This window comes from Eretmochelys imbricata, chromosome 2 (genome assembly GCF_965152235.1).
Source record: "Eretmochelys imbricata isolate rEreImb1 chromosome 2, rEreImb1.hap1, whole genome shotgun sequence".
NCBI lineage: Eukaryota > Metazoa > Chordata > Testudines > Cheloniidae > Eretmochelys > Eretmochelys imbricata.
The window spans coordinates 24445758-24471276 of NC_135573.1; the positions used below are offsets into that span (position 1 = coordinate 24445758).

General features: G+C 37.3%; 1 protein-coding gene across 1 annotated transcript in view; it reads left to right on the top strand.

The window, feature by feature from the left end:
• The window catches only part of MRPL13 (mitochondrial ribosomal protein L13), a 51068-nt gene that overhangs the window by 7244 nt on the left and 18305 nt on the right, over positions 1–25519 (top strand). The window contains exons 3-6 of the mRNA XM_077809854.1: positions 5997–6090; positions 7529–7589; positions 17685–17771; positions 21196–21317. Of these exons, the coding sequence (XP_077665980.1) occupies positions 5997–6090; positions 7529–7589; positions 17685–17771; positions 21196–21317 (364 nt within the window). The remainder of the gene's footprint in view (positions 1–5996; positions 6091–7528; positions 7590–17684; positions 17772–21195; positions 21318–25519) is intronic.

The following is a 25519-nucleotide window of genomic DNA, read 5'->3' on the forward strand; positions in this document are numbered from 1 at the left end:
CTGGCCAGGAGGGATTTAAAGGTGTTTACCTTTCCCTTTATATTTATGACAATCACCGACTGGCATGGGAAAGTGGCCCATTGCAGAGGAAGAAATAAGGTTGCCAAACCCTAGAAACCTTCGGGAAAGGATTGCTGAGTACCTCCATGGAAGTTTCATCGAGATCTCTCAGGAGGATTCAAGGTACATCCCTGTGTACATAATCAAACTGCTCCACATGGCCCCCACCCCACTTTACTCCTGAGGAGAATGAAGAGCAGATAGCAACTTTACCTCTCTTTGTTGTACCGCTACCTCTTGTAGTATGAATAAATTAATGAAAAGTCAATAGCTGTGTCCTGCTAATTTTGGGGTGCCATCACTGTAATTGGAAATGTATTTACACATTTACCCAAAGTTCTTTCCTCTGTACTGTGCTTGCCCATGCTCGATTGCAGGGAGTGGCTGGACTGCAGTGATATCAACAACAGTTCCTGACGCACAGCACAGCTGAACCCTCCAACACCTGTCTCCCATATTCCTCATCCACCTCCTCATTGTTCACAGCAGCAGCCTGTGACTGGAGCTCCTCACAGGTATCCACGTGGTGTGCAGCATGGTGGTAGGGTCTCTGCCAAGTATGGCATGTAGCTCTTCGTAAAAGTGGATGGTCTGCGGGTCAGCACCACATTGATTGTTGGCCTCTCTGACTTCCTGGTTTGTGTGCTGCATTTCCGTGGCTTTCACGCAGCACTACTGCTGGTCCCTGTCGTACGCCTTCTACTGCATCTCCTGAGCAATCTGCTGATAGATGTTAATGTTTTTATGGCTGGTTCGGAGCTGTGCCTGCACATCCTCTTCTCCCTACAGGCCCAGGAGATTCAATATCTTCTCTCTGCTCCAGGCAGGTGTGTGTCGAGAGCATGTAGCCGACATAATCAGCTGGGCCGTTGCACACATGAACAAAGCAGATAGAGGTGTGCTCACCAAGCTGGGCAACGAGGAAAAGGCATTTCAAAAATTCGCAGGGGTTTTAAAGGCAGAGTATGGGGCTTCTGAAATGCGTGATCCCTAGATAGTGGAGTTAACAATTGTGACCAGAGTGGTCCGTGTTGGGCATTGTGGGACAGCTGCTTGAGGACTGTTAGGGTAATGCACAGGTAACACAGCATCTACACTCGAGCTACATCAACCTCCATACATAGACCATGGTTCAGTGCCACTCAGGGAGCTGGTGTTGTATGCCGTCATAATGGGCCACTTTACATCTGTGGGAGATAAATTTAATTGTAGACTTGTGCACAATTACGTCAACATAGGGTGGCTTACGTCAACCTACCTTTGTAGTATAGACCAGGCTTTACTGTAGCTATATCTCATGGGTATAATTCAAAAAGTAAGAACAGCTAAGAACTTAAAAATTGGATGGTAACAGTCAGCAAAACTTGGTGATGATTCAGCCTGGTGATATTCTGGACAAAAAGAGCCCTCAATTATGCTGTAGCTGTTTCCATCGCTTTATGCTGCCTCTACAGATGTTTTAGGCTTTGGAGTGACACACATAGTCACGCTCCTGGAATCTTCTTATATAAATTTTGTCTAAAATCTATTGTGATTATACCTTACAATGCTAAAAGAGATTAAACAACAAGTATTTATTTTTTTAATTTTTACTTTGTGCATTTGACAACACAATATGGCTGCTTGTGGTTTGGCATCATTGTTTTACGTATATAACTGTGCAGTTATCATAACAGAGAGAGAAACGTTTTAACAAATAGCAAAATATTATTGTGAAACCAAAATAATGTGAAAGTGAGCATAGGGGCAAGTACAGTAACTGACACTACTTTTTAACTTTTTTTTTTAAATTGACGTTAAAATACATCAAATTGGTTGTCCCTTTACGTAAAACACATGACAAAATTGTTCATTAAAAGCTACTTCCTTTTCAAGCAGAATTTTCAAAATATACGAATAAAATGTTTCTCATCTCTTTTTTTAAATAAATTTCAAATATCTATTTTAATTTAAACCAAAAGATTTGTCTCCCTTCCAAACAGGCTGGCTAATCTGCTATACAGGCATTACTGTTTATTTCTGTTACTATAGCACTTATGAGCCATAGTCATGGATTGAGACCCGATTGTGCCAGGTAGTTGTACAAAAAGATGGTCCCTGTCCCCAATGCTGAGAATGTGACATTGAAAATCTTTCCATGGCCCTTGTGCAAATTATCACAAAGATTTAGTAAGGCTAAAAGAAACACTGACACTTTCAACCTTGTGTGCGCGCTAAGTTCAGAGTCTTTTATTAAATATGAATCTTTTGAGTTGAAAACCCTGTGTTCCAAAACCTTATCTGTATTGCTATAGTTTGTTGATATTGTCTTTGAAATAACGAATCTAATATTGGTTGAAGCTGGGTATACATTGTTTCACAATTAATTTTCATGTGAAAATTTAGATTGGTTATTATTTTTCATAGCAGAAAGTATAACTTACAATGTGATTGTAGAAGTGATTTGAATAATGTGAATTTTAAAACTGCAAAACATCTTTTATCCACAAGATGTCACTTGAGACCAAACTTCCCTGAAAATTAATGTTTTTGATCATTCACTGCAAAAGATCATTCAACTTCACATTCATTCAATTTTTAACTTCTGGGCAGGGAAGAAAGGTTGTTTCCAGAAGGATTTTATTTGGTTTGCTGCTTCTGATGAAACAGGTTAAAATCTTTTTAATAAAATAACAGTACTTTTAATCTGTAAAGCACCACTTATACAGTATTGCACACAGGATACTGTATTTAATACATTCATTTATTATTTAAATAGCTTTTGATGTAGTGTCTTGAACACTGTTAGTTTTTTAATGTGATTGTGTTGTTTCTGGAGGCTAGTGCGGGTGAGAGATAAGTAATCTGTAAAAGAGCAGTGTCCGTATGGATTTCCATTTTGCATTGTTTATTGCTTCGTGATGCTGGAAGTGCAGACTATTGTTTTTTAAATTATTAATATAGTTCTCAGAACTCTGAGATTTCAATATTTTAAATGGACTAAAACTGAATTTTCTGTGTAATGCTTCTGTTCAGTAAAACTCTTCTATTTGTTTGTTTGTTTTTCCAAATATACTGAACTGAATTCCAACTCAGAGGGAGGGAAGAAATTTGATTTCATGTAAACTTATCTTGCATTTAAGCCGTGAACAGTTGTATACTTTTTCCGCAAATTTCAAAATTTTAGATAAAATTATACCACACACATTACACCAAGCATTCAATATCATAAGAATATTGATCATATTCACTGTACTTTTGTTCCCTCAATTGAAGTTAAACATTGATACTTAATTGTTATTAAAACTTCTTAGAAGATTAAATAAATCTAACAAAAGAAATTAAAGGAAACCAAAATGCACTTGGTAATTTACTGTGTTGGAGCTCAGCACAACTACCTTAATGTGGATAATTATTCTTCACCCCTTGCAATAAAATGCTGATCAGCCTTTAGGGTGAAAACTTCAGGAATTCCTTCAGTTTGTAATGTTTGGTACTTATAATGGTTAGGAGAAAGAGTTAAGACTTATCATCTGAAAATGAACACAAAGTTTGGCATGTAGGTTGTTAGTTTTGTAAGCTAATAAGTGGCAGATTGACTCGTGATGCTAGGCAGATGTCAGGCACTTTATTAAATAAAGAAGAAAAACCTAAGTAATTAATGAAGATTAAGGTCTTGGTCTTTTCTTTGGGGTCTGTGTGTGTGTATGTTTATTAAGAAATATTAATTAAAAAAACTTAAAATATGACAAATCGATATATCATGAGAACAGCCAGAAAACATTTTTACTCCAGTACAGTTAATTGGGTCTACGCTGCAGGAGCTATGAACAAATATTGAGCTTAATTGTGCATACAGTACTGTTTTCCCTTTTTAACACTGTTGAATGAGGCCACCTCTGAAGTGTTACAGGAACAGTGCATACTATTTAAAGACAAGAAGCAAAGAATACTGTGTCCAACTGAAAGTGCAAGGGATTCCTGAGATATGTATGGGCTTGGTCTTTCCACAGAGTTGCACTGGTTTAACTAAAGGTGTGATGTGTGAACAATGTTAATTCTATTTAAATCTGTTTATGCTATCATGTAAGCTAAACACATATAGGCCAGTTTTAAACCAGTTTGTGTGTTCGCACAGGATTTTTCACTGAACAAAATCAGCTTTAAACTGATTTTAGATTTGTTTGTTTTTTAAAGCAACTTCTGTCATAATCAAGACCTTAAACAAATAAATAAACAAATTACAAATTGGGTTATTATGTCTACTCTAATAAATTTTTTCTTCGGATTTTTAATCTCTAATCCAAAGGTTGGCACCTCCAGTAACATACTGGAGCATTGGTTCAATATTGGCTCAAATGGTAGACTGACAATTATTGAATCGCCTAATGATCCTGTTTAGTTTGTGAGATCAGACTTGCTCATAGGTTATAAGGCTGCAGGTTCATGAGTATTTGGATCTGTAGGAGAGTGGAAGTGCAGCTGCTAACAGAGAAAACTTTATCCACCAGGCACAGCACATGAAACCATCAGCATTTTAGGATAAAATCTGACAGAAAAATGTAGCTGCTGATGTCAAAGATTTTCTCCACGAGCAACTGCTGGTGCATAAACTTTCAATTTTGAAGAACAATTGCTAAAAATTATCTTAAATCCATTTTTCCTCCCAAAAACCTACAAATTATACCAGATTTCCTCAGAATTCACCTGCCTTCCATATTTTGTGTAGATAGACAATACTTGTAAAAGTGATCAGTCAGCAATGAAAGGTCACATAGATTTTCTGGATGTATGTAGTAAGGATTATACCTTTGGGAGATCTTTCCCCACAACAGTGTTTGTTTTGCATTATCAGTTTCTTCAAATATTAATTACATTTTTATTATACTTTAATATGGCACTTAGACTAACTGGTTAAATCTCAATATGGAAATGAATTCCAGGTGAATGATCTTCCAGAGATCTGAATTAATGGAATAGTAATGACTCATCAAGAGGATGTATATATATTTTTTAGAAAACTTGCACTTGTTTCACAGTTATTTTATACATGTTGGAATTTAGTAAAAAAAACAAATTAGTCACATTTTATTTAATTTGGAAGATCTGTCAAAATTTCTAATGCTTGAAAAGTATGTTTAGTAATAGAATACAGTTTTTTTTTTTTTTCATTTTGGTACCTATAGATGGGAGGGATGCTCTCTATATAGCAGGAAAATTTTCATATTGCACCCATTTGTGTATGTTATAATACTTAGTCCTGCCACGAGTGCAAGGGACTGGACTAGATGACCTCTTGAGGTCCCTTCCAGCTCTATGATTCTATATTGTAACACTCAGCTCTACCTGATTTTTAGTACAAATGCTTCAGTCTAGCACAAAGCTAATGACGTTAAATCTTTCTTTTAGTTTCCAATATATATTTTAGCTTTAGGTCCTAAGATTGTTTCATATTAATATTTTTCTAGTCCAAAATTCAGTATTATGAAAAATTGTTCATTATGAAATTGTTTAATATGAAAAATTGTTTTAGAAATCTGAAATTAATTTAAATTCTGCTTTAAAGATTTATCTTCAGTTTGTGTTTAATTTGTTCACATTGACTTTTGGTAGTGTAGAGCAAACATATAGTGTATTGAATAAAATAAAATGTTACCCAGTGACTTAAGACATGCAGATCTTACTCATGCAACTTGCATTGACTTAAACTACCCACGCTGGTTTAAAAAAAAAATGTATTCACCCAGCATTTAACATGGTGGTGGTGATAATGAAAAAAGTAAATACATTCTCTATTTATGGCTAGATTTTTATTTTAAAGGTGATGCTTTTCAGTGATTGTTTCATTTGAGACATTATAATGTGATATTTGCTCTGTTTCTGTGAGTAATTTTGTGAGGACTTTTGTATTTCCCTTGTGATATCTCCTATTGAAATTTCTATCCTTTATAATCTAGGTGACTGTGGAGACCATGTTGTCATAATAAATACGAGACACATTGCATTTTCTGGTAACAAATGGGAACAGAAAGTATATTCTTCTCACACAGGGTAAGTGGTCCATGATTTGATAGTAAATGCTCAAAGAAGTTAGTAGCAGAGACTGATGCTGAAATCCATTTTGCTTTTAAGTAAATTCACTAACTAGAAAATGTGAATTCAAAGGAAATTCCTTTTGTGTGTCATAAATCTTATGTTCTGTTAAATTTCTCTGTCCACCCTGGCACAATATCTATTGCTAGGGAAATCATCTGAGATACAAGACGTCAGAAGAAGGCATAAGTTAAATTTGCCTAGCAAAACAATCTTACTGGATGGAGGTGAAGCCAAGAACAGGAATATCATTTTAATTAAATCGCAAAAGGGATTTTGTTTTGTAAAACACTAAAAAAGCCAACTAAACAAAAAACAACAATTTAAGAGCAGTGCAGAAGTCCTCTTAAGTTACGTTATTATACCAAAGGGCAAATAGCAAGATCAAGATCATTTTCCAATGCAAAAGGTTTAACTGAATAAAGATAAAGAATGCATTCTGATGTTACAGAATTACATCTGTGTGATTTAAATCTCTCCAAAAATCACTGAGAAAACTTTTAAGACATGAGGTACTATGGAGACAAAATTGATATATAAGCTGTCAATAGTGGTTATTTCCCAAGCTTCTGTATTTAGTACTGGCAGGAATAATTTGTTTATGGGTGGAATTCTAATCAGTCAGTCAAAGCAAATAGGAACAGTTGCTCCCGTGTTTCGAATATGACCACATTAGTTGGTTTATCTCTAATTATTAAAATAGATCTATTCTGAAAATCTGAATAATTGTATGGAAAACATAAAAGTGGAGTTGAGGGTGTTAGTAGAGGGAGGGAATTATAGTAGTATTCAGATAACTGCAGTTTTAAGTGAATATTCTAAATGTATTCCATGTACTGACAATACTGATATTTTCAGTTCTTAAGGTTTTATGAAGTTGGAGCTGATCCATTGAAGTAATGGAAAGTCCCCCATTGACTTCAATAGATTTTGGACCAGATCCAAAGTTCAGATCAGTAGTTGGAAAAAATACCAAATTTGTAGGACCCGATAAGATTTATAACAGCAGTAAACACAACATCTTCCCCCATAAAGCTTACAATATAGGTAAATGGGATTAGGGAACAGAGGGCAAAGTAATGATAATGATAAGCTGTTTGTTGGGATAATAGCTTGCGCATGATGTAACTTGCCACCTGCCTAGCTGTGATCAGCTGGCAATATTTTTTTTAGTTCAAACCTTTCAGCCTTGTGTACTGATCTGCTTGTGTCCATGAAAGCCATTTATGTAAAATTTATAATACGCAGATAACGTGTTACAAATATAATTCAACAGTGAGTAATAATGAAAAAAAGTGTTTACAGAATCAAACATTGTATTAGAAAAAAAATCACTGTCTTTTTTATTTTGTTTCACTGTCTTAATTATTAAATATGTTCTTTGGGTTTTTTTTAGTTATCCAGGTGGCTTAAAACAAGTGACAGCAACACAACTTCACCTAAAAGATCCAACAGCGGTAAGTAACCTGTTTCATTTTAACTTTTGCTCTCCTTAGCTAGTTTAGGGGAACTATTTCATCATATTGACTTGCTATTCTTCCGATGGACAAAAAACTGAATCAAGCTCTTCCATTTGCCTTTTCACCAAACCTTACTTTAAAAAAAAACAAACAAAAAAAGAAACCCTAGTTACTACAAAGGTGGAAAATAGAAATTTTGGTGTTTAGTTTGTAGTTGGGATCTCCTGAGTGACCAGCTACTCTCTTCTCCATTGTATCACTCTGTCCTCTCCTTTATTCTGAGTTCTGTCTTCCCCTTCCCATCTTTTTCTTCACGTATTCACTCTTTCACCTTCTCCTCTGCACGCACTCTCTCTCTCTCCAGTTCAGCTCATGCTTAAATAGTCTCCTAAATAGGGATACTTTACTGAATTGGTGGCCTAAATCTGCATCACTCTCTGTTTCTCCTCATGCCTTATCTTTCTATGTTCCTTCTTTCCTCTTTGGTTTTTGTCCTTTTCCCTGATTTTTCTCTCCCCCACTCCTCCTGTGGTGGCCTCCCCATATGGCATAGGACAGTGGTGGGCAACCTGCGGGCCACATGCAGCCAATCAGGGTAATCTGATTGCAGGTCGTGAGACATTTTGCTGACGTTGACCATCCGCTGGCACAGTCCCCCGGCTCCTAGTGGCCGCGGTTCTCTGTTTCCAGCCAATGGGAGCTGCGGGAAGCAGCGGCCAGCACTTCCCTGCAGCCCACCACTTTCCGCAGTTCCCATTGGCTGGGAATGGCGAACTGCAGCCACTGGGAGCTGCAGGGGGCCATGCCGGCAGACAGTCAACGTCAGCAAAATGTCTCACGGCCCGCAATCAGATTACCCTGATGGGCCACAGGTTGCCCACCACTGGTGTAGGAGCACTGTTTATTCTTTTTAATACAGCAAGGTTCACTGTTTAAAGTGAATTAGAACTCTGCTCTTCTTGAGGTGGGTGTATCAGACCGAGTGGGGAGTACTCTGCTTCTTGCTCTTACATGCACTTTAGACAGCATGAAAAATGGAGTGCAGACCAGAGATCCTTCACCAGATGAACTCCCTGCTGTGAGAGTAAAGCTCCTACACTGTGGATTACCATTTCCAGCCTACTACACAAAACTAGAATAACATATGGGGAACTAGTCAAGAGGGTAAAACAGGTTAATTTAATAAAAAAACAATGAGATGGTAACTACTATGAAACTAATGTGTTTTGTATTAACCTTCAGTGTGGAGCTAAAGTGTGACAATTTTAAGGACAGTTATTTCAACAAAATATATATAATGCTGTGCTTTGTAGCTAAAACTGTGGTTCACATTATGCTATTCAAATGGGCAAATCAAGGTTTTTAACTTGGTTCATTTTTGACTGACTGACTTCAGTTTTAAAGATTTGACCCTTTTCATAAATCACACACCCCAAGCCAGTCTTAGCAAAGTTGTACATCGCTTAATAATCATAGTCCTTTCTAAGCAGCCGGAGGGAATAATGCTGATTTTAAAAAGAGAATGCAAGACAGTACACCCGCATCTCTCTTGCAGTGAAATTCAACAGTGGATTCTATTGATTGATTTTTAGCTGTTTTCCAGTGGTATATCCTGAACATATGATGTATCCAAGAACTGAACAATGTTGATCATGTTGAACTTGGGCCCCGGGTAAAATCTGGATTCAGTGTGTAATGCAGAAATGGGATACTACTACTTCTGCTGAGGGAGAAGATTAATAGGTATTAATTGATAGCTTAATATTATTGATTGCCAAGATTTTCAAAAAATTGTACCCTAACTGCGGATGTAGGCATTTAACTTCTGCTTCCTATTTTTGAAAATCTTGCCTGCTCTGGATATATAGATATGAGCTTTGTGATACTGACTTGGGAAAAACATATTGGAATCCATTCCCTTGCTTTTACTGAGAGTTGTGTGCAGCACCTCTAAGGATTAGACTCTGAGAGTATATCTACACTGCAATTAAAAACCCGCGGCTGATTCATGCTAATTGACTCGAGCTTATGGGGCTCGGCTTAAGGGGCTGTTTAACTGTGGTGTAGATGTTTGGGCTCAGAGTAGGGCCTGGGCTCTGGGACCCTGTGATGTGGGAGAGCCCAAGCCTGGGTGTCCGCACTGCAGTTAAACAGCCCCTTAGCCTGAGGCCTGTGAGCCAAAGTCAGCTGGCATGGGCCAGCGACAGGTATCTAACTGCTATATAGACATACCCTAAGACACACATCCATTAGGGACTGATTTAAAAGCCCAGTAAAGCCAATAGAAAATTCCCCCTGACTTCAAAAGGATTTGGCTCAAGGACATTTATATAACTAATTTTAAAACACTTGCTGTAATCACACCAGATTATGCATCTGTTGAATTATTGTTGTTTTATTGCAGTACCATCTAGGAGATACAGTTATGGACCAGGATCTTGTTGTGTTTGGCACTGTACATATACAGACCAAAAAGAGAGTCACTGCCCCCAAAGAGCTTTGCTGCTTGTAGTCAGTTGTCTAATTGTACTCAATTAAAGTAAAACAAAAAAGCACTTAAAGGGGAGGCTCTGCTATATCTGTACTGACTTCCTAAACTATTATTTGTTCCATGTCCAAAATCAGTTCTCTACTTTACCATTTTTGTTTGAACTTCAGATATTAGTAGCTTTACACTGGGAGGCACTATAGCCTAATTTATTTGCAAGGGCCTGAGAACTGGATCCCTTCTGGCATTCACTCAGAGTTTTGTTTTTCTTGCCAAACTCCCACTGTTCCCAGCGAAATTCATCTAAGACAAATTCAGAGCATTGCCAATAGTTAAAACATGTTTGACAAAGACTCAGCAAATGGTGATAGAATTCAGAACTTCATTGTATTTAGCGGGAAAGGTGTTCTTGTGTAACAACCCTCTAAAGAACTCTGGGGATTTAACTCACTCTGTGTTCAAAGCAAAAAATCTAATTTGATGGTTAGAGAGATCAGAAAGAGATCTGATTTCTGGTTTTGTCACATTGTTAGTTTAGAATAGTAGATGGTAGTTTAGTATGCCAAATATTCTGTCTGTGTAGCTATTCTTATAGATCATTCTGATCTTGGTAAGTTTAGTGGACCATGATGGCATAACAAGCAGTTTATCTGCAACCTGTACAAACAGTGACACGACAAAAAATAATATAGGTAGTTGAATGTGCATGAAAGTTTCTGTTAACAACCTGGGTGTGTATTCTAATTTTTACTTGCATTTCACAGACAACAATATTTTGTAACTGCATGAAATGGCAGGATGAAAGGCAGAGTGCTCTAGTGGCCCAAGGACAGGACCTAAATTATAGGAAAAATCTATAAATACTATGAGATTATCCTCCATATTGAGTTGGTTCTGTGATATTCATTTATAGTTAAGAATCTATCAAGATTAGCTTCTGATAAACTTAGCTTGAACAGTATTTTTGGAAGTGGAAATCTATGCTAATTCCCCCTAACCCCACCCCCCCCAACATTGGCATTCTCCATGCTACTTCAATACAAGGTCTTGTTTAAACAACATATTCTAATCAGTGCTTAACTTTGTATTCCTTGCTATGTCTATACAAGTGCAGAACACAAACCTCTTATTGCAAAGTAACTAAACTATAGTATGATCTCGTCAGAATTAGTATGAAAATGTTTTATTAAACCATCTATCAATAAGGTAAGCAAGTTCAACAAGAAAAATCCTATTTATATTCTATCCACTTGCACAAATAGTATTCAGAAGTATTCTTTAGCTAGCAAACGTAAATTAATTCAAAGCTTCTAAAACGTTTTAATACTAAATAGGTGTACTGCCTGTAATTAGCAAACTATTTGCTTTCATTTAAAACATGGTAGAAGTTATTTAAATTTAAATGATTAAACAATGAATAGTATTATATATTAAACAGTATTAAACAGCGATTTGTCAGTACTTTTGAAATTATTAACTGTCACAGTTGGGGTGTGGGCAGTCAGGACTAGTGGGTGGTGCCAGACTCAGCCCTAGAGAGCCACAGGTCAGAACTGGAATCAGAAACCAGGAACCAGGCCAAGGGTCAAAGCCAAAGTCAGAAGCCAGGGACCAAATCAAGGTGAAGGAGCAGAATCTGTCATAACAGCTGGCTGGGGATCCACCTAGTTGTACAAATAATTTCCTGGTATCCCCTCCAGTGTTAACAATTCCCTTGTTACACATGGAATAAGGGATATTCAAAGAGGCCTGCACGTCCCAGAGCCTCACAGTGAGGCACTCAGATAACAGCACAGGAGTTCTAGCTTCTATTGCTATACTGAATACATATGTTTTTTTCAGGGGGCATGCATGGGGGCAGGGAGCAGAGGCATATCCCCCTTCCCCCCCAGTAATCGGTGGGGGTACAGGATTCCTCCGGCCCTGGGGACACAGAACATGCCCCTCTAAAAGCAGTCAAATTTAAATTCCTGTGCATGCCTCTGTGTTCTGTTTTTTGTGGGAAGGTAAGAGCCATAGAGAAATGGCAAGTTAAAGCAGCAAGTGACCAGCCTGCCTTCATTTTACACGATTCTGATGCATGGCAGATCTAATTGGCTCTAGAGGAGTTGTAATAGATGGTCAGAGTAAGCAAATAAATTAGTCTCTTAATTCTCTGAATAAGAAGTTTTAATGACTCTTAAATTGGCCCGTCAAGCTTAAGAGAAACTTGGAGTTGGCTTGAGAAAGATCAAATCTCTCACATTTCAGAGGAATTCTACTGGAGAAAGCCAAATGAAGCAAACAAGTTTTAAATCTATATTCTGAAACAGCCCAAGTGGATCTCAGACATCTTGATCTGTGTTACCCTTTTACCTTCATAGAATATTAGGGTTGGAAGAGACCTCAGGAGGTCATCTAGTCCAATCCCCTGCTCAAAGCAGGACCAGGATGAACACCAACTCAATCATCCCATACCTTCAGTCTTAACCTATTTCCAACACATCAGATCTATAATCTTCTTGAATTTTTAGCTGCCAAAAATGAAAGATAGCAACGAGCCATTTTGATTAGCAGGTAGATGTATCATACCTCTTCGTCACCATCTTCTTCAGATCTTTGGATTGATGACATTTTATTCAACAGAATAGTTTTGATCACAGCATCTTTGCCATACAACAGCTTCTTTCCTGGACTTTCCACTTGCTGGAGCTATGAAGTACCATTGTTATAGGGTGAAATTTGAGTATTGCTAATACTTCTGTCTAACAAGTAGAGCAGAGTGGCTATTAACTTGTGAACCTTTGAATTTAACCTTTTATCCTTGAAGACTGATCTCTAACAAGAACAAAATCGTCTCAAGAAGTTATCAGAGTCATCAAGCCTGTCTTGCAAATTTTTGCCTCCAAAACCAGATGATCAGATCTGTGTTTTAAAGTAAGTATTTATAATTCTAATGTTCTGGGTTGTGTCTTCTACATGAGCAGTTTTAGGGGTTCCTTCATATTGGGCTTGCCCATATTATTCAGGAAGTGTTTAATGAAGAAGAAATTACCATTTCATTTTTAACCTTTCACTTGACTTCCTTAGATTAAGTGCAGATTGTTGGACGATCCATGTATTTTGTTAATACATTTTTTTCTAGTTTCAGTGCAATAACCTCCTGTTGCCATAGGTTAAAATGATTTCCCTTTTCTTTGGTTTTGTGGTAGTGAATCAGGTCATGTGTAGTACCACCACTAACTTCCTTTAGGACATATGTTGGGGACAACTTTAATTTCTGCTGCAGGCTGCTAAGGGAATGCATTGACTTGCAGCATCACTGGACTTCCCAAACTATGTCCCTATCTTGCCAATATTGCCCATTTTTGAAAGCAAAAAGCAGAGAGATTATGTACTTTCAATTTGTTTATTTGCAAGAAGCACATATTTGGAACTCAAAGGCAGTTTTTATAAAAAAATAAAGCATACAGACATTTTAGTTCACTTGCATAATTACTGTAAAGTTTGAGACCAGAACTGTGAAAGTTTTATGCCTAAAATTTGGCCCATACATCTTTTGAGATGCCTAAAAATGGAAGTGGCTAGACTTTAAAGCAATTGAGTGCCTGCAACTTCCATTGACTTCAGTGGAATTTATGGATGCTTGGCAGTTTTGCAAATGAAGCTACTTTTGGATTGGTGGCTAGATATGGATTTAGGAGCCTAATTCAGCTACCTCAGTTTAGAAAGTTTTGGCCTCAAATATTCACTTAAAAATTTCACTTTATTTTCTAATTGAAAATATAAGCAAAATTTAATTGACGCTGGTTATTTAGTTACTTGGAAAACGTCACATGAAATTAGTGAGTATAAAACAATTCTAAAGAAGTGAGAAGTACTGTATGTGAGTTGGCCATAGTTTTTAGTGGCTGTGTTGCCACTGGAAAAGAATTAGTGGTTGACAATTGCTCAGAGTGTGCTTCACCTACTGAGAATAATTATAAAGTAGGACAAGATTTCACACTGGCAATATGCTGTGAGGAAGCCTGCAGTGGAGTCATTGCCCCAATGTATGCAGCTGCAGGAATTGAAATAAGGGCGCTTAAAACATTCTTACCTTTGAATGTTATTTAAAAATCACTTACGTGCATAGACTTGTATTGCATCTGCATAATGATTACCTTTTGGAAGAAAAACCTGGAACAGAATCCTTACAGTTGGTCTTTGAAAGACTATATAGTTTGGGTCAGGGAAGACAAGGAGTAATTTTGGCTAGTAATATACATATCAAAAGGCTATTCGTAAAACATCAAATACAGAGAGTTTTCTTTTAAAACTATGGGGAGGGGGAACAGTTTTTAATAAACCAGAGCAAAACTTTGAAGCCTGGATTAGTAGAGACATAGAAGTGAGTATGCTATGGATTAGGGAGAATATTGGAACAGGATCAAGTATTTTAGAAGTTAAAAATACTCTCAGCAAGACTTCACAGGTGGTTTGATCTCTGGTTTGGTTGTGGATGAAAACAAATTGCTTTTACTATTCTTAATCTGTTCCTCATTCTGAGCCCAATCCTGCAAAGTGTGGAAGGCTCTCAGTACCTTTCAGGATTGTGCTCGCTGAAGGATATCAATTTAAAGTACTCCTCTAACTCTAGAGTTTTAAATAGTTGTGCAGAGCAGTAATGGGGAGTGAGATGGGGTGGATTGGGAGAAGTACAATTAATATACATAAATAAAAATATTCAGATATTAGGGAAGTGTTAACAGAAATCAAACTCTCGAAGCCAGAGTGATGCAGCTTCTCCTGAGTCTTGAAATACTCCCAGTGGAACCTAAATAATTAGAAGAAAAGCATTATGACTAAGCAGGAAAGAGAACCAAGGAGTTGGTATGGAGAGGATTTATGTAATTTTGATGTATGTACGGTAGCTCTGTCTAATCTAGTAAAAAAAATCCCAGATATCCTGAAATTCTTTTAGTTTCAATACCTTTTAGCTGAATCTTTCATATCCTGCATCTTTGTGAAGGCTAGTTCATTCAGATAAATGTGGTGTGAAGGTATGTTGCTAATGTTCTAGGATTCTTAGCTTCTTAGTCACTTCCATATACTTTCTCTTGGAACCTCAGTCAATTTATTTAGTACTTAGTGGTATTGTCCTGTTGGTGAACAGCTTTAATTTTGTTTTACTTATTCAGTGATTCTTTTCCAGGAATTAGCCACTCCTGGGTGTGACAAATGTATATAAGGCAGTATTAAACTACACATAAGAGCCAGGCTCTGTCAATCACCACCAACACAAGTTGAAATCTTTAAGTCCTAATGTACGAATCCTCTCTAGAATTATTTTAATAAAAAGATTTTTCATACTAATAAAATGCTAGTTTTTCACTAGCATAGCTGACAATGTGAGAGTTTACTAGAGCAGGTTTAAATGTAATCCAGTCCTGTGTACATAAATGGTTTGTTTAATCAACAAAAGTCAGATACGTTAGTGTAAATAAGCATTTCTAGGCTATACTACCATATTCATTTCATTGTAGTTTAAGAAGCAGAATTTGAACTTTTGAAACTTGAAGTGAATATCTATCCCAGGTTTGGTTTTGTTAACTTTTTTGGAGACCTTTTATTGGACATGTGAGCAATCCATTTAAAATTAATGTTTTTGGCACATTCATGGTTTGCTTTACAAATAGTTAAACTAACGTCTCAAAAATGTATTAATTGACCAACTTAAACAAAGGTGTTTTAAGTCTAGAGGTAATAGCTAAAACTGTATCAATCAAAAGAAATTCCAGATTTGAAGGGGTGTACATCAGCTTAATGCTTTGAACCCAAGATCTTATGTAAATCTGTGGACTCTGTTCATCAGCTATAAATCTGAAGGCAGGGCTCAGTACATAAAGCAGAATGAGATAATTGAAAGACAAGATTTTACAGTGTCTTGTAAATCAGCAGGAGTGTTGTTTTTTAAAATAGGATGTAAAATCTTATTTGTTGCTAGGACCACGAGTAAAGAACTGGTGGAGTGCATAAACAACTGTACAGGATTGAACTTGGTGGATGCTGGCTTAACAGTACCCATCATTGGAACTTTGCCCGCAGTCCTACTGAGAGAACTAGGTAGGCAGGCCCTTTTGCCGAGATGGAGCCCCAGTGAAGTCAATGGGGCTCTGTGCGTTTCTCATTGTAGAATTCAGACCGTTGTTGTTTAAGGTTTTTTTAAAAATCTGATCACCATCATCACATAAACACATCATTTTAACTGGAATTCTGTTTATTGGAAATGTATAGCTAAAATATAAGAAAATTCTCTGTTTTACTAAAAGTCATTGTCTAATTTTAATGAAATATTGAATCCGTATGCACATATTCTATGAACTAGAGAACAGCTTTCTTGGAATTCTGTAGTCCTCTATTCAGTTCTTTTGCTGTAAAACTCAATTATATTTCTTTTGTATTCAGGTACCAATATCAGAGTCCTTTTGTAGCTAAAGTATCAGCTTGTAAATGACTCTGGTTGGTGCTGCTTTTTACATTGCGCCTTTTTTATATTGGAAAATTAGCCAGTTCAAATTCTGTTAAGCTTAGTTTTTTAAATTAAAACTTCTGTGTTTTCTCATCAGTGCAATTAGAGCTAGATGGTGGCTTCAGCCAGGGTCCTGAGCAAGGAAAGAATGTAAGCTGCACCACTCTAGGAGAAGCTGTTACTCAGAGATAAACCTTGGGGTCTGATGGAGCCATATTGACCTCTTCTTAGTCTTCCTATCTTTTCTTTGCATCAGGATAGTTTACAGTTGTGCCTTTCATATTGTTTCCTTGAGAAATTGTCAGCTCTCCTGAACTCCTGTATCCCTTAGAATTTTTCTTCCTGTGAGATCTTGTCTACCAGTTCTCTGAGTTTGTTAAAATGTGCTTTTTTTTTTTTTTTTTTGAGTCCATTGTTCTTATTCTGTTGCTCTCATTCCTTCCTTTCCTTGGAATCATGAAATCTATCATACATGCTCACTTTCACTCCAATTGCCTTGAACCTTCAGATTCACAACCACTTCCTCCCTATGAACATATCTAGTCCTCAACTGCAAATAGAGCTCACTGTGGAAGCTTTCCTACTGGGAAATACGATGTTATTGTCAGCACTTAGTGACCGTCAACAGTATTAATTAATTATCACATCACATATATCAGTTAATTTAGAAGAAAAGTTGTCAGTGCTCTCTAATCCTGAGCAATTAAAATATAATATTTAGAAAGGATTCTGTACTATGAGGTGGTTGGTGTGGCTGTGATAGTTAAGGTTGCATAATTGTTTCCCTTCTTCCCCATCATAGAAGGTGGTGGGGCCTTCCATGGTACATGTCTGCGTCTGCACAGGCATTGTGCTACTAGGGCTGGTGGATGAACAGGTACTCAGTCTTGCTCCCTCCAATTTCTCCTGCTCTTCTGACAGTTGCCAGAGCCTTGGCCTCTTGGAATGGTCAGGCTGCACCTCCAGATGGTGGTTTGTTGAAGCAAAGTCCAGGATCTGGAGGAATGGGCAGGGGGAAGCTCAGCCTACCTCTTTCTCATTGTTTCTGCTCTTTTGGCATGTCTGCTTCATACCCAGATGTATATTTTTTTCATAATATATATGTCTCTTTCAGATTGTTAAACTGGCTATTTATAGAATGCTTCCAAAGAACCTGCACAGAAGAACTATGATGCAGAGGCTGCACCTCTTTCCAGAAGATGTAAGTCAGTAGCTGTACTTGGTTATGTTCTGATTTCTCATGCTTTAAGGAAGTATAGATGTAGTTATTGAAATATCTCCCTTCATGAGAAAAGCAGCTTGTTTCCTTTATAGCTAAAGACAGTTTGAATATTAATGTTTTTTCTTTATAACTTCATAAAGCTCTGAAGATTGTCATGCATTAGAAGGCTTATTGTTCTGTATTTTGGCCAAAACAAAGGGCCTTTTACTGTACAAGATTATTTCTAACTGGAAATCAAGATAGAGTACAGTATCTGTAAACTTTGGTTCCGTGAACTGGTTTTCAAAATTTAAGGCCTGGTCTACAGTAGAAAATTAAGTCAGCTAAACTATGTCACTTGGAGGTGTAAAAAATCCACATCCCTGAGTGGCATAATTAAGCAAACCTATCCCCCAGGGTAGATAGCACTAGGTTGACAGAAGAATCTTTCCATTTGACCTAGCTACCAACTCTCGAGGAGGTGGATTACCTTCACCAATGGGAGAACCCCTCTCGTCCCTGTAGGTAGTGTCTACACTGAAGCACTACAGTGGTGAAGCTAAGTTGTTATGCATAAAAATGAGTCTGTGAATTCACAAACCATGGGAAAAAGCCTCCCAAGTTATTTCCAGTCCCCAGAACCCTAATAAAACCTCCAGAAGCTACTAAGAATCTTCACTGTTGAAGATTCACCAAGCTTGCTTCTCAAGAAGGGACAGAACTTGCTAAATTACTTCACAGAGCATAATGTCTCCATATAGGAGGGAGTATGAGCCCCGTTTCTCCCAAACCAGAAAGTACTCATTCACCAGACTACTCCACTAATCAGCGTGTATATTAATGTGACATTCTGGGGTGCAATCCAGACCAGGGAAGGGTTGTGTCACTGTCTGACATGTAACCCTGAGTGCCTCAAAATGCTCTGCTGCTATAGGTGTCTTGGCTGGATGCTTCCAGCCAGTGTACAAGCATGCCTTGAGTGTCTGTGTGTGTTAAGCAGCCCTGGTTCAGCTTTCTGATTCCAGCAGCCTGCTTGTAACATCACTGCACACACTTTGGCCTCACCCAGCTTTGGTTACACCTGGCAAGATGATCCAAACACCCCCCACCCCCAGTCCTGAATTTTCCCTAAACTGTGTGTTCTGCAATGTCCGGCCCTCTCTTCGACCATTCAGAGCGTGAGTCAAGTTCATTTGTTCCTTTAAAGAGAACATACTCAGCAGCTGGCCACATTAATTGGTGTTAACATTCACTTCAAATCAAACACAACACTAGTTCGGTTTAGATAAAAAGAAAAACAAGTAAAATAAAAGGAAATGGGATTTTAAGTGAGTCACATATAAAAGATAGAGTTAGGAATGGTTACAAGCAAATAAAAGTGAAAAATGCTTTCTAGAGGCTAAGTCTTAACAAAACAAACCACAGCCTTTGTTCAAGGTAGTTTCCTTACCAATCTACCTACCAGTGAAATGGCTGACCAGCCCGTCAGGATCTCCCATAGAGTCTAAAGTGCTCGGTTCCTTTGTCATCTAAGATGAAAGATAGCTTTGGGTTCTTCACCCATTTCTTTTATAGTCCAGTGAACCTTTGAAATGGATTCTTTTAAATGGTACCCCAAAAGTAACTGGGGGGAAGATGACATGGAGTCTGGTCATGAAGGAAGTTCCATGCTGGTTTCTTCCCTCTCTGGTGTTCGCTAAAATGCATATTGATCTGTTTTCTCAAATCTCTTCCCCTTGCTATGATGCTGAGTGATTGTCTCCTCCCCTTTGTCTAGGGTGGGAGTAACTTTAGTCCTGCCTGGCATATACACTTTGATAATATAATTTTCATTATGTTTGTAATTTGAATTTGCCCTCCATGCATACACCACACAATAATGTCAATGATCAATATGTTGGTAGCTTTCTGTTGATATCTTACACCACACCCACTAGATAAAGGTAATAACAACTTGTCAGTCCTGCTGAAACTCACTACCAAATGCCAATGAGCGTCTTGGAGATGCTGTTAGGATCACAATTAAAAACGTTGTTCCTGTACTAAGAGTAATCATAATACTGTACATTGTGCCTGGGAGCCAACACGCAGCAGCCTTACACTGGAAATTTCTAAAAATTACATTCTAACAAATGAAGCATGTGTACTCACAGAGAGAATATGAGAGCGGTGATCAGAAAAAAATGTATACGTTTATTCAGTACACCATCGTTTCCTTTCTCTGTCTTAAATGAAGTAAAGATGCATGTTAGTAAAAGAGCTAGAATATTACTTTCCGCATGAGGTATTTTAAGTCAAGCAGTGACCCGTAAATATATTGTGAACATGTCAGCTGTGGTTTCTGTCGAAAACGCAGATTTATATTTTCATTTTTGTTAAGCTTATAACCCAGTAGCATATATAGATCTTTCTAGCAACAATATGTGAAGCGTGTTTCTGTGCTTTATTAAATAAATGCCAACACCCAGATCTTTAGTGCTACGTGTATGCACTATTTTCTTGGGGTACAATCCACAGAAAGCATGGCATTAAAAAGAATTATTTTTTTTATTTGGCATTTTGTGTAGCAGAAGTGTGGAAAAGTATACTTGACTATGAGCTATATTAAGGAAATCAAAATCATATTGTATATATCTGTAGTGTCTGGTAGCATACTTTTTACAAATCAAGCAGTCACAGATTATTGGTACCAGTAACAGTATTAATCTCTTGAGTTTCATTTCTTGGAGCAAGCTTATTATTTCTGAAGGATTGATGAGTATGATCTAGTACATAATGTTAACTGACTTGGATCTGATTGCCTTTGAGACTACTTCTGTCCTTTGGCCTTTAACCTTTCACTTCATCAAGTCAGTTACTGTTGTCTGAAATTACTTTGAGATGCTTTGCCATTTGAACTCCAGTGAATGGATGACAGGGCTCTTTTTCTGAGGAACTCAGTCATGCTTCTGCTGGGAATGGGGTTCTGTCTGGTCCTGTAATTGTGTTTGGGGGATTTCTTTGCATTATATTGTTTAACTGTTGTCTTTAAATATTTTATATATATATATATATATAAAAATAAAATGTCAGCACCTTGAATTGGTGTCTTATCAATGTTTATATTTTTAATTACAGTCAAGACTGAATACAGTTTTTCTGGAGATATGTTGTTAGGTTCTCATACTAAATGGTCTGTATTATATTTCTTCAAATTCCAACTTAGCTAGAGGTACTAACATTATTTTGCAGTAGTCTCAATTCTGTTGATTAGATGGGTTGATTCATTAAGCACTGAATCCACTTGAACTGGTAGCACAATGTTCTGAAAAGTGTACCTACACACAGATATTTAGGTTTCCTCTTTGGAATTTCAGTGCTCACTGGGAAAATTTATTGCTTAAAAACTAGAAAGCTGAGAATCATTTATTATCTTCTACCTCAGGTTATCCCAGAAGACATACGTAATAATCTTGTCGAGGAGCTTGCTCAGCCACGCCGAATCCCCAAGAGGTTAGATGAATACACACAAGAAGAAATAGATGCCTTCCCAATGGTCTGGACTCCGTAAGTATCTTAAAAACCTTTGAAAAGGACATTTATGACTGTAGATGTGATACGTCAACCTTTAAAGAAACAGATGAGATCCCTCTGAGGCATGTCAATTTTTCATATTTATAAAATACATAGTTTTGTGTTTGGTTTATACGTTCAGTTATGTTTGGCTTTTTTTTAGGCATGGATTTTCTGCTTGAGGAGGAAATGTCTGTCGTAGAAATAGAGCTCAGTGGCAACTTTCCCCCCTCTTTGTTTTTCATATAAAGAACTTGGGGTGAAAATTGTATCTGCCCATTCCTGGTATATGACTCATAAATGTAGTGGATTCTCATTCATAGAGAGAACTCCCTTAAACTGCGGATTTGCTTTATATTCTACAGTCTTTAGACATAGCTGAAAGAAGCCTTAACTCTTTATCCTATAAGGTGAAATAATATATACAAATAAAATATGATTTCTCTCTGGATATTATATGTGGGGAAAATTAATTTTTACTAAACCACAGACCTTTAGACCGAATGTTTGGCAGAAAGCATGTCATTCATTCACTTTGATGAAAACTTTCTTTTCCATGGAGATGTGTTTTTGTTTTTTCTTTTCCCCACAAAGTTGCAGTAATACATATATTACATGTCAATGTCAGAGTATGTTTCAGATACTAGATTAAAATTCTGGGGAGAAAATTCTAATAATGTTGCAGGGAAAATCATCCCTACCAACCCCTATTCTCTCTGTCTCTTTCTTTTTCCTTCATAACCCTCTCATATTGCCCTGCTTGTCTCCTCAGGCTTTTTGGTCACAGTGCAAAAACATTGTATATCAAATTAAACTGTATGACAGCCTCCATTTTCAAATGTTACTAAATAGTCATTAACGTGCATGAAATCCAAAGGAAAAACAGTATTACCAGGAAACAGTGTGTTGCGGGAAGTACTACAACTAAATTATGGCCTACTGTCCTTTAGCCTGGCGGGGGAAAGAAGCCCAGGGTGGGGGAAGCATGAGATATAACTTCTGCAAAACTTCCAGCTTCCCAAAAATCTCAAGCATTTACACTCCCCAGATCCCCTGCCATCGGAGCCTTGTTACAGGGGAAGTATTCGGCACCTTGCTCCCTGCCCCACCTTTGTAACAACTTGCACAGATCTTGATCTGAATATCCTGAACGGTGCATTTACTTTGCAGCAATAATCTATGCTAATTTCTGCCCTAAAAGCAAATAGACACTGAATTTATCCCAGAATTAATCCCTGATGTATCCATGAACACACTAAGAAGTTTGTGTGGAATATACCAAAACTTAGACAAAATATACCTAAGTGTACGTATGTGTATACAAGGTATTTGTAGTTTTAAAAAAAAGTCATGTCATTCTTTAATTCAGATTTAAAATGGGTGAATTTTAATATTGGCAGTGCACATCCTGCAGTCACTAATTATTTCTTTATTAGTGTGCTTTGTGATTTAGGAAGTGGCATGGTCTCGGGGCAGTGAGTGAGAACAGATTCTGTGGTTTGAAATGTAACTTCTTGGGAATATTTAGACTACCAAATGCAATGTAAAGACAACATGGAATTACCAACCAATGTAAATATCACTATTACATTCATAACAGTTCTACTTATTACTATTCTTAATATTGCACATTTGTGTCGCATTACTGACTGAGTCCCTAGTCAGGGTTAAAATCCCAGTGTGTTAGGCACTATATAGATGCATGTGAAGAGAAAGTCTCTGCCTTGGAGAGGTTACAATCTAATAAAAAAACAATAGAAGAGAATGGGGAAGACCATATTTATATAGGCTAGCCATGCAAGTGACATGATGGTTCCAAATCATTTAAAATTGCAAGGGTTTTGTTAGTTTAATATATAAATAAATATAAGTGATTCCCTATCTCAGCAAGCACTACAGGTCCTCTAACTAGCCAGCATAGAATGCTGGGATAGGGAATTGCTGATGCTTATTTGTATCACCACTATAATTTTAAAAAGATTATATTGAGAGGCAGCAGGCTGTTCTTTAAAAGCGAAGAGCCCAATATTATAAACAGTTACTCCTCTCATTAGTCCCACGCTTGGTCTCATTGGTTCCAGTGGGACTACTGGTGAGAATGAGCATCCACATGGGAATAAATAGTTTGCAAGATGACACTCTTAAACAGTATAGCAGTTTGTTTTGTGAGAAAGCATAGGACTATGTCCTGCAAAGTGTTGTACGCTGCTGTCAGGTGGTGATCACCCTTGGGTCCTATGGAAATCAGTCAGAGTTGAAGGCAAAGGGCAGGCATGATCTTTACTTTGTAGGATGAAACCCTTCGTACTTACACTTTGACACTAGTATGTAATGGACTTACTTTTAGATTTAATGTTTAGGTGATTGCTGCAGATTCTTAATACTGTACTGTAAACGTGATTTAGATTGTATTTCTACTTAGTAATGATAAAGCAGTGGGTAATAAGCAAAAAGTCTTTTCAAACAAAGCAATTAATTGAAAACAAAGGAAGGAGGAAATACATTTTAAAAGAGAAAGTTCAAAAATATGTGAAGGCACGTCATAAAATGTGGGTTATGAAGAGAAGAGAACATTCTACTTCACAGAAATAGTTCCATCAGTAGCTCCTCAGTATAGAAGAGGAACGGCAAACTGTTAAAAAATATTTTATTTTTACAAGTAAGAGAAAATTACAGTTTTTAACATGAAGTTAAACAAGGAAAAGTCACTAGGCTCCTTTTTAAAATTTATTCAAACAGTATTTGCCACCCACAAAAAAATAGTGCATATTTTCTATATGATAGTGCACATGTAAATGGGAATAGTCATCTGTCACACTTGACAGTAAATGCAAAACAAAGATGGAACTTCTCCAAAACATAATTTAATATTTTTTTAAAGAATTACACATACCTTTGAAAAATAGGACTACATAATATAAACTGGACCTGTGAGAAGGATTAATCTGTATACTGGGACAGGCCTGCACAATTCCCATTACATACTCATAACAATGACCTAGCCGTGTACAATTAAGAAATCACATTAATAAGTAGTAAAGATTTCAATTTTTTGTTTTACATCGATATGTAGGATTTTTATCAAAGTAGGGCAAATAATCTGGTAACATTCCAATAATTATCCGGTATGGGGAGATGTTTTCAACTGAAGCATGTATGAAACTCCCAGTAAAGGTAATCAGTTACCTTTGTAAATTGTACATACAACAGGAGAATCGATCCCATTAGTCAGTACCATTTGTCTAGTATTGAACACAATGTAGAAGGGAATGAAGATCTGTCTGATTGTCTGTGTCCGTGAAACAGACACATGGAGCTGTGTAGGAGCTTATGCACGTAAGTTATAAAGATCAGAATATGATTCCTCTTTATAGAATTTTTGCATTCCTGTATTTTTGGGGGGTGGGGGGAAATTAGGAATATGACATCGTGAGAACTGCATTGCTCACAAGTTTGGTAATAGAATACAGAGTCTTTCACTTGTATTTTTTCACATCTTATCCCAGTTTGGTAGTGGATGTATAGCTGCTGTTCAGTGACCTGTGTAAAATTATTTGATGTTCCTAATGAGCATGCCACATGTTCACTCAGCTTGCAGCTGCCCTTTAACACTTAGTGTGTTGAATTCCTAGGCACTAGGCCTTTCTTAGGTGTCAGAACCACTCAACAGGGGAGAGAATTGTGGACTTCATGCAAGAGAGGACTAGTAGTGGAGGTATAGTTTCCCATTCCTACTCGTTCCCATCACTATTTCCATCCAGGAAGTGCTCAAACTATTTACTTTAAGGCAAGCCAGCAGTATCCTATGGTAGACAATATCATATGCTGCAGAGGGGCCCAGGGGAATAGGAATGGATGTCTGCCTTCTGTCACCCATCAGTGCCATTAAGGTGGTTTCGGTTTTCATGTCCTGGCCTGAATCTAGATTGTGTCAAGTTTAGGATGTTATCTTCAATTAAATGACCTCAAAGTTGGCCTTTGGCTAACTTCTCTGTGAGCTTGCTCAGGAACAGATGATTTGACACAGTAAAGTTTCCTGTCTCTAAGAATGGGAGGAATAATAATAATTTTAAAAGTACTTCCCTACTTCACAGTGGTGGGGTGAGGAAGAATACATTAATGAGCTATGGTGCCTAATGATGGGGACTCCATCAGTAGTTAGAGCAGAAAGAGGCTCAGTGGAGCCCTGAAACTAA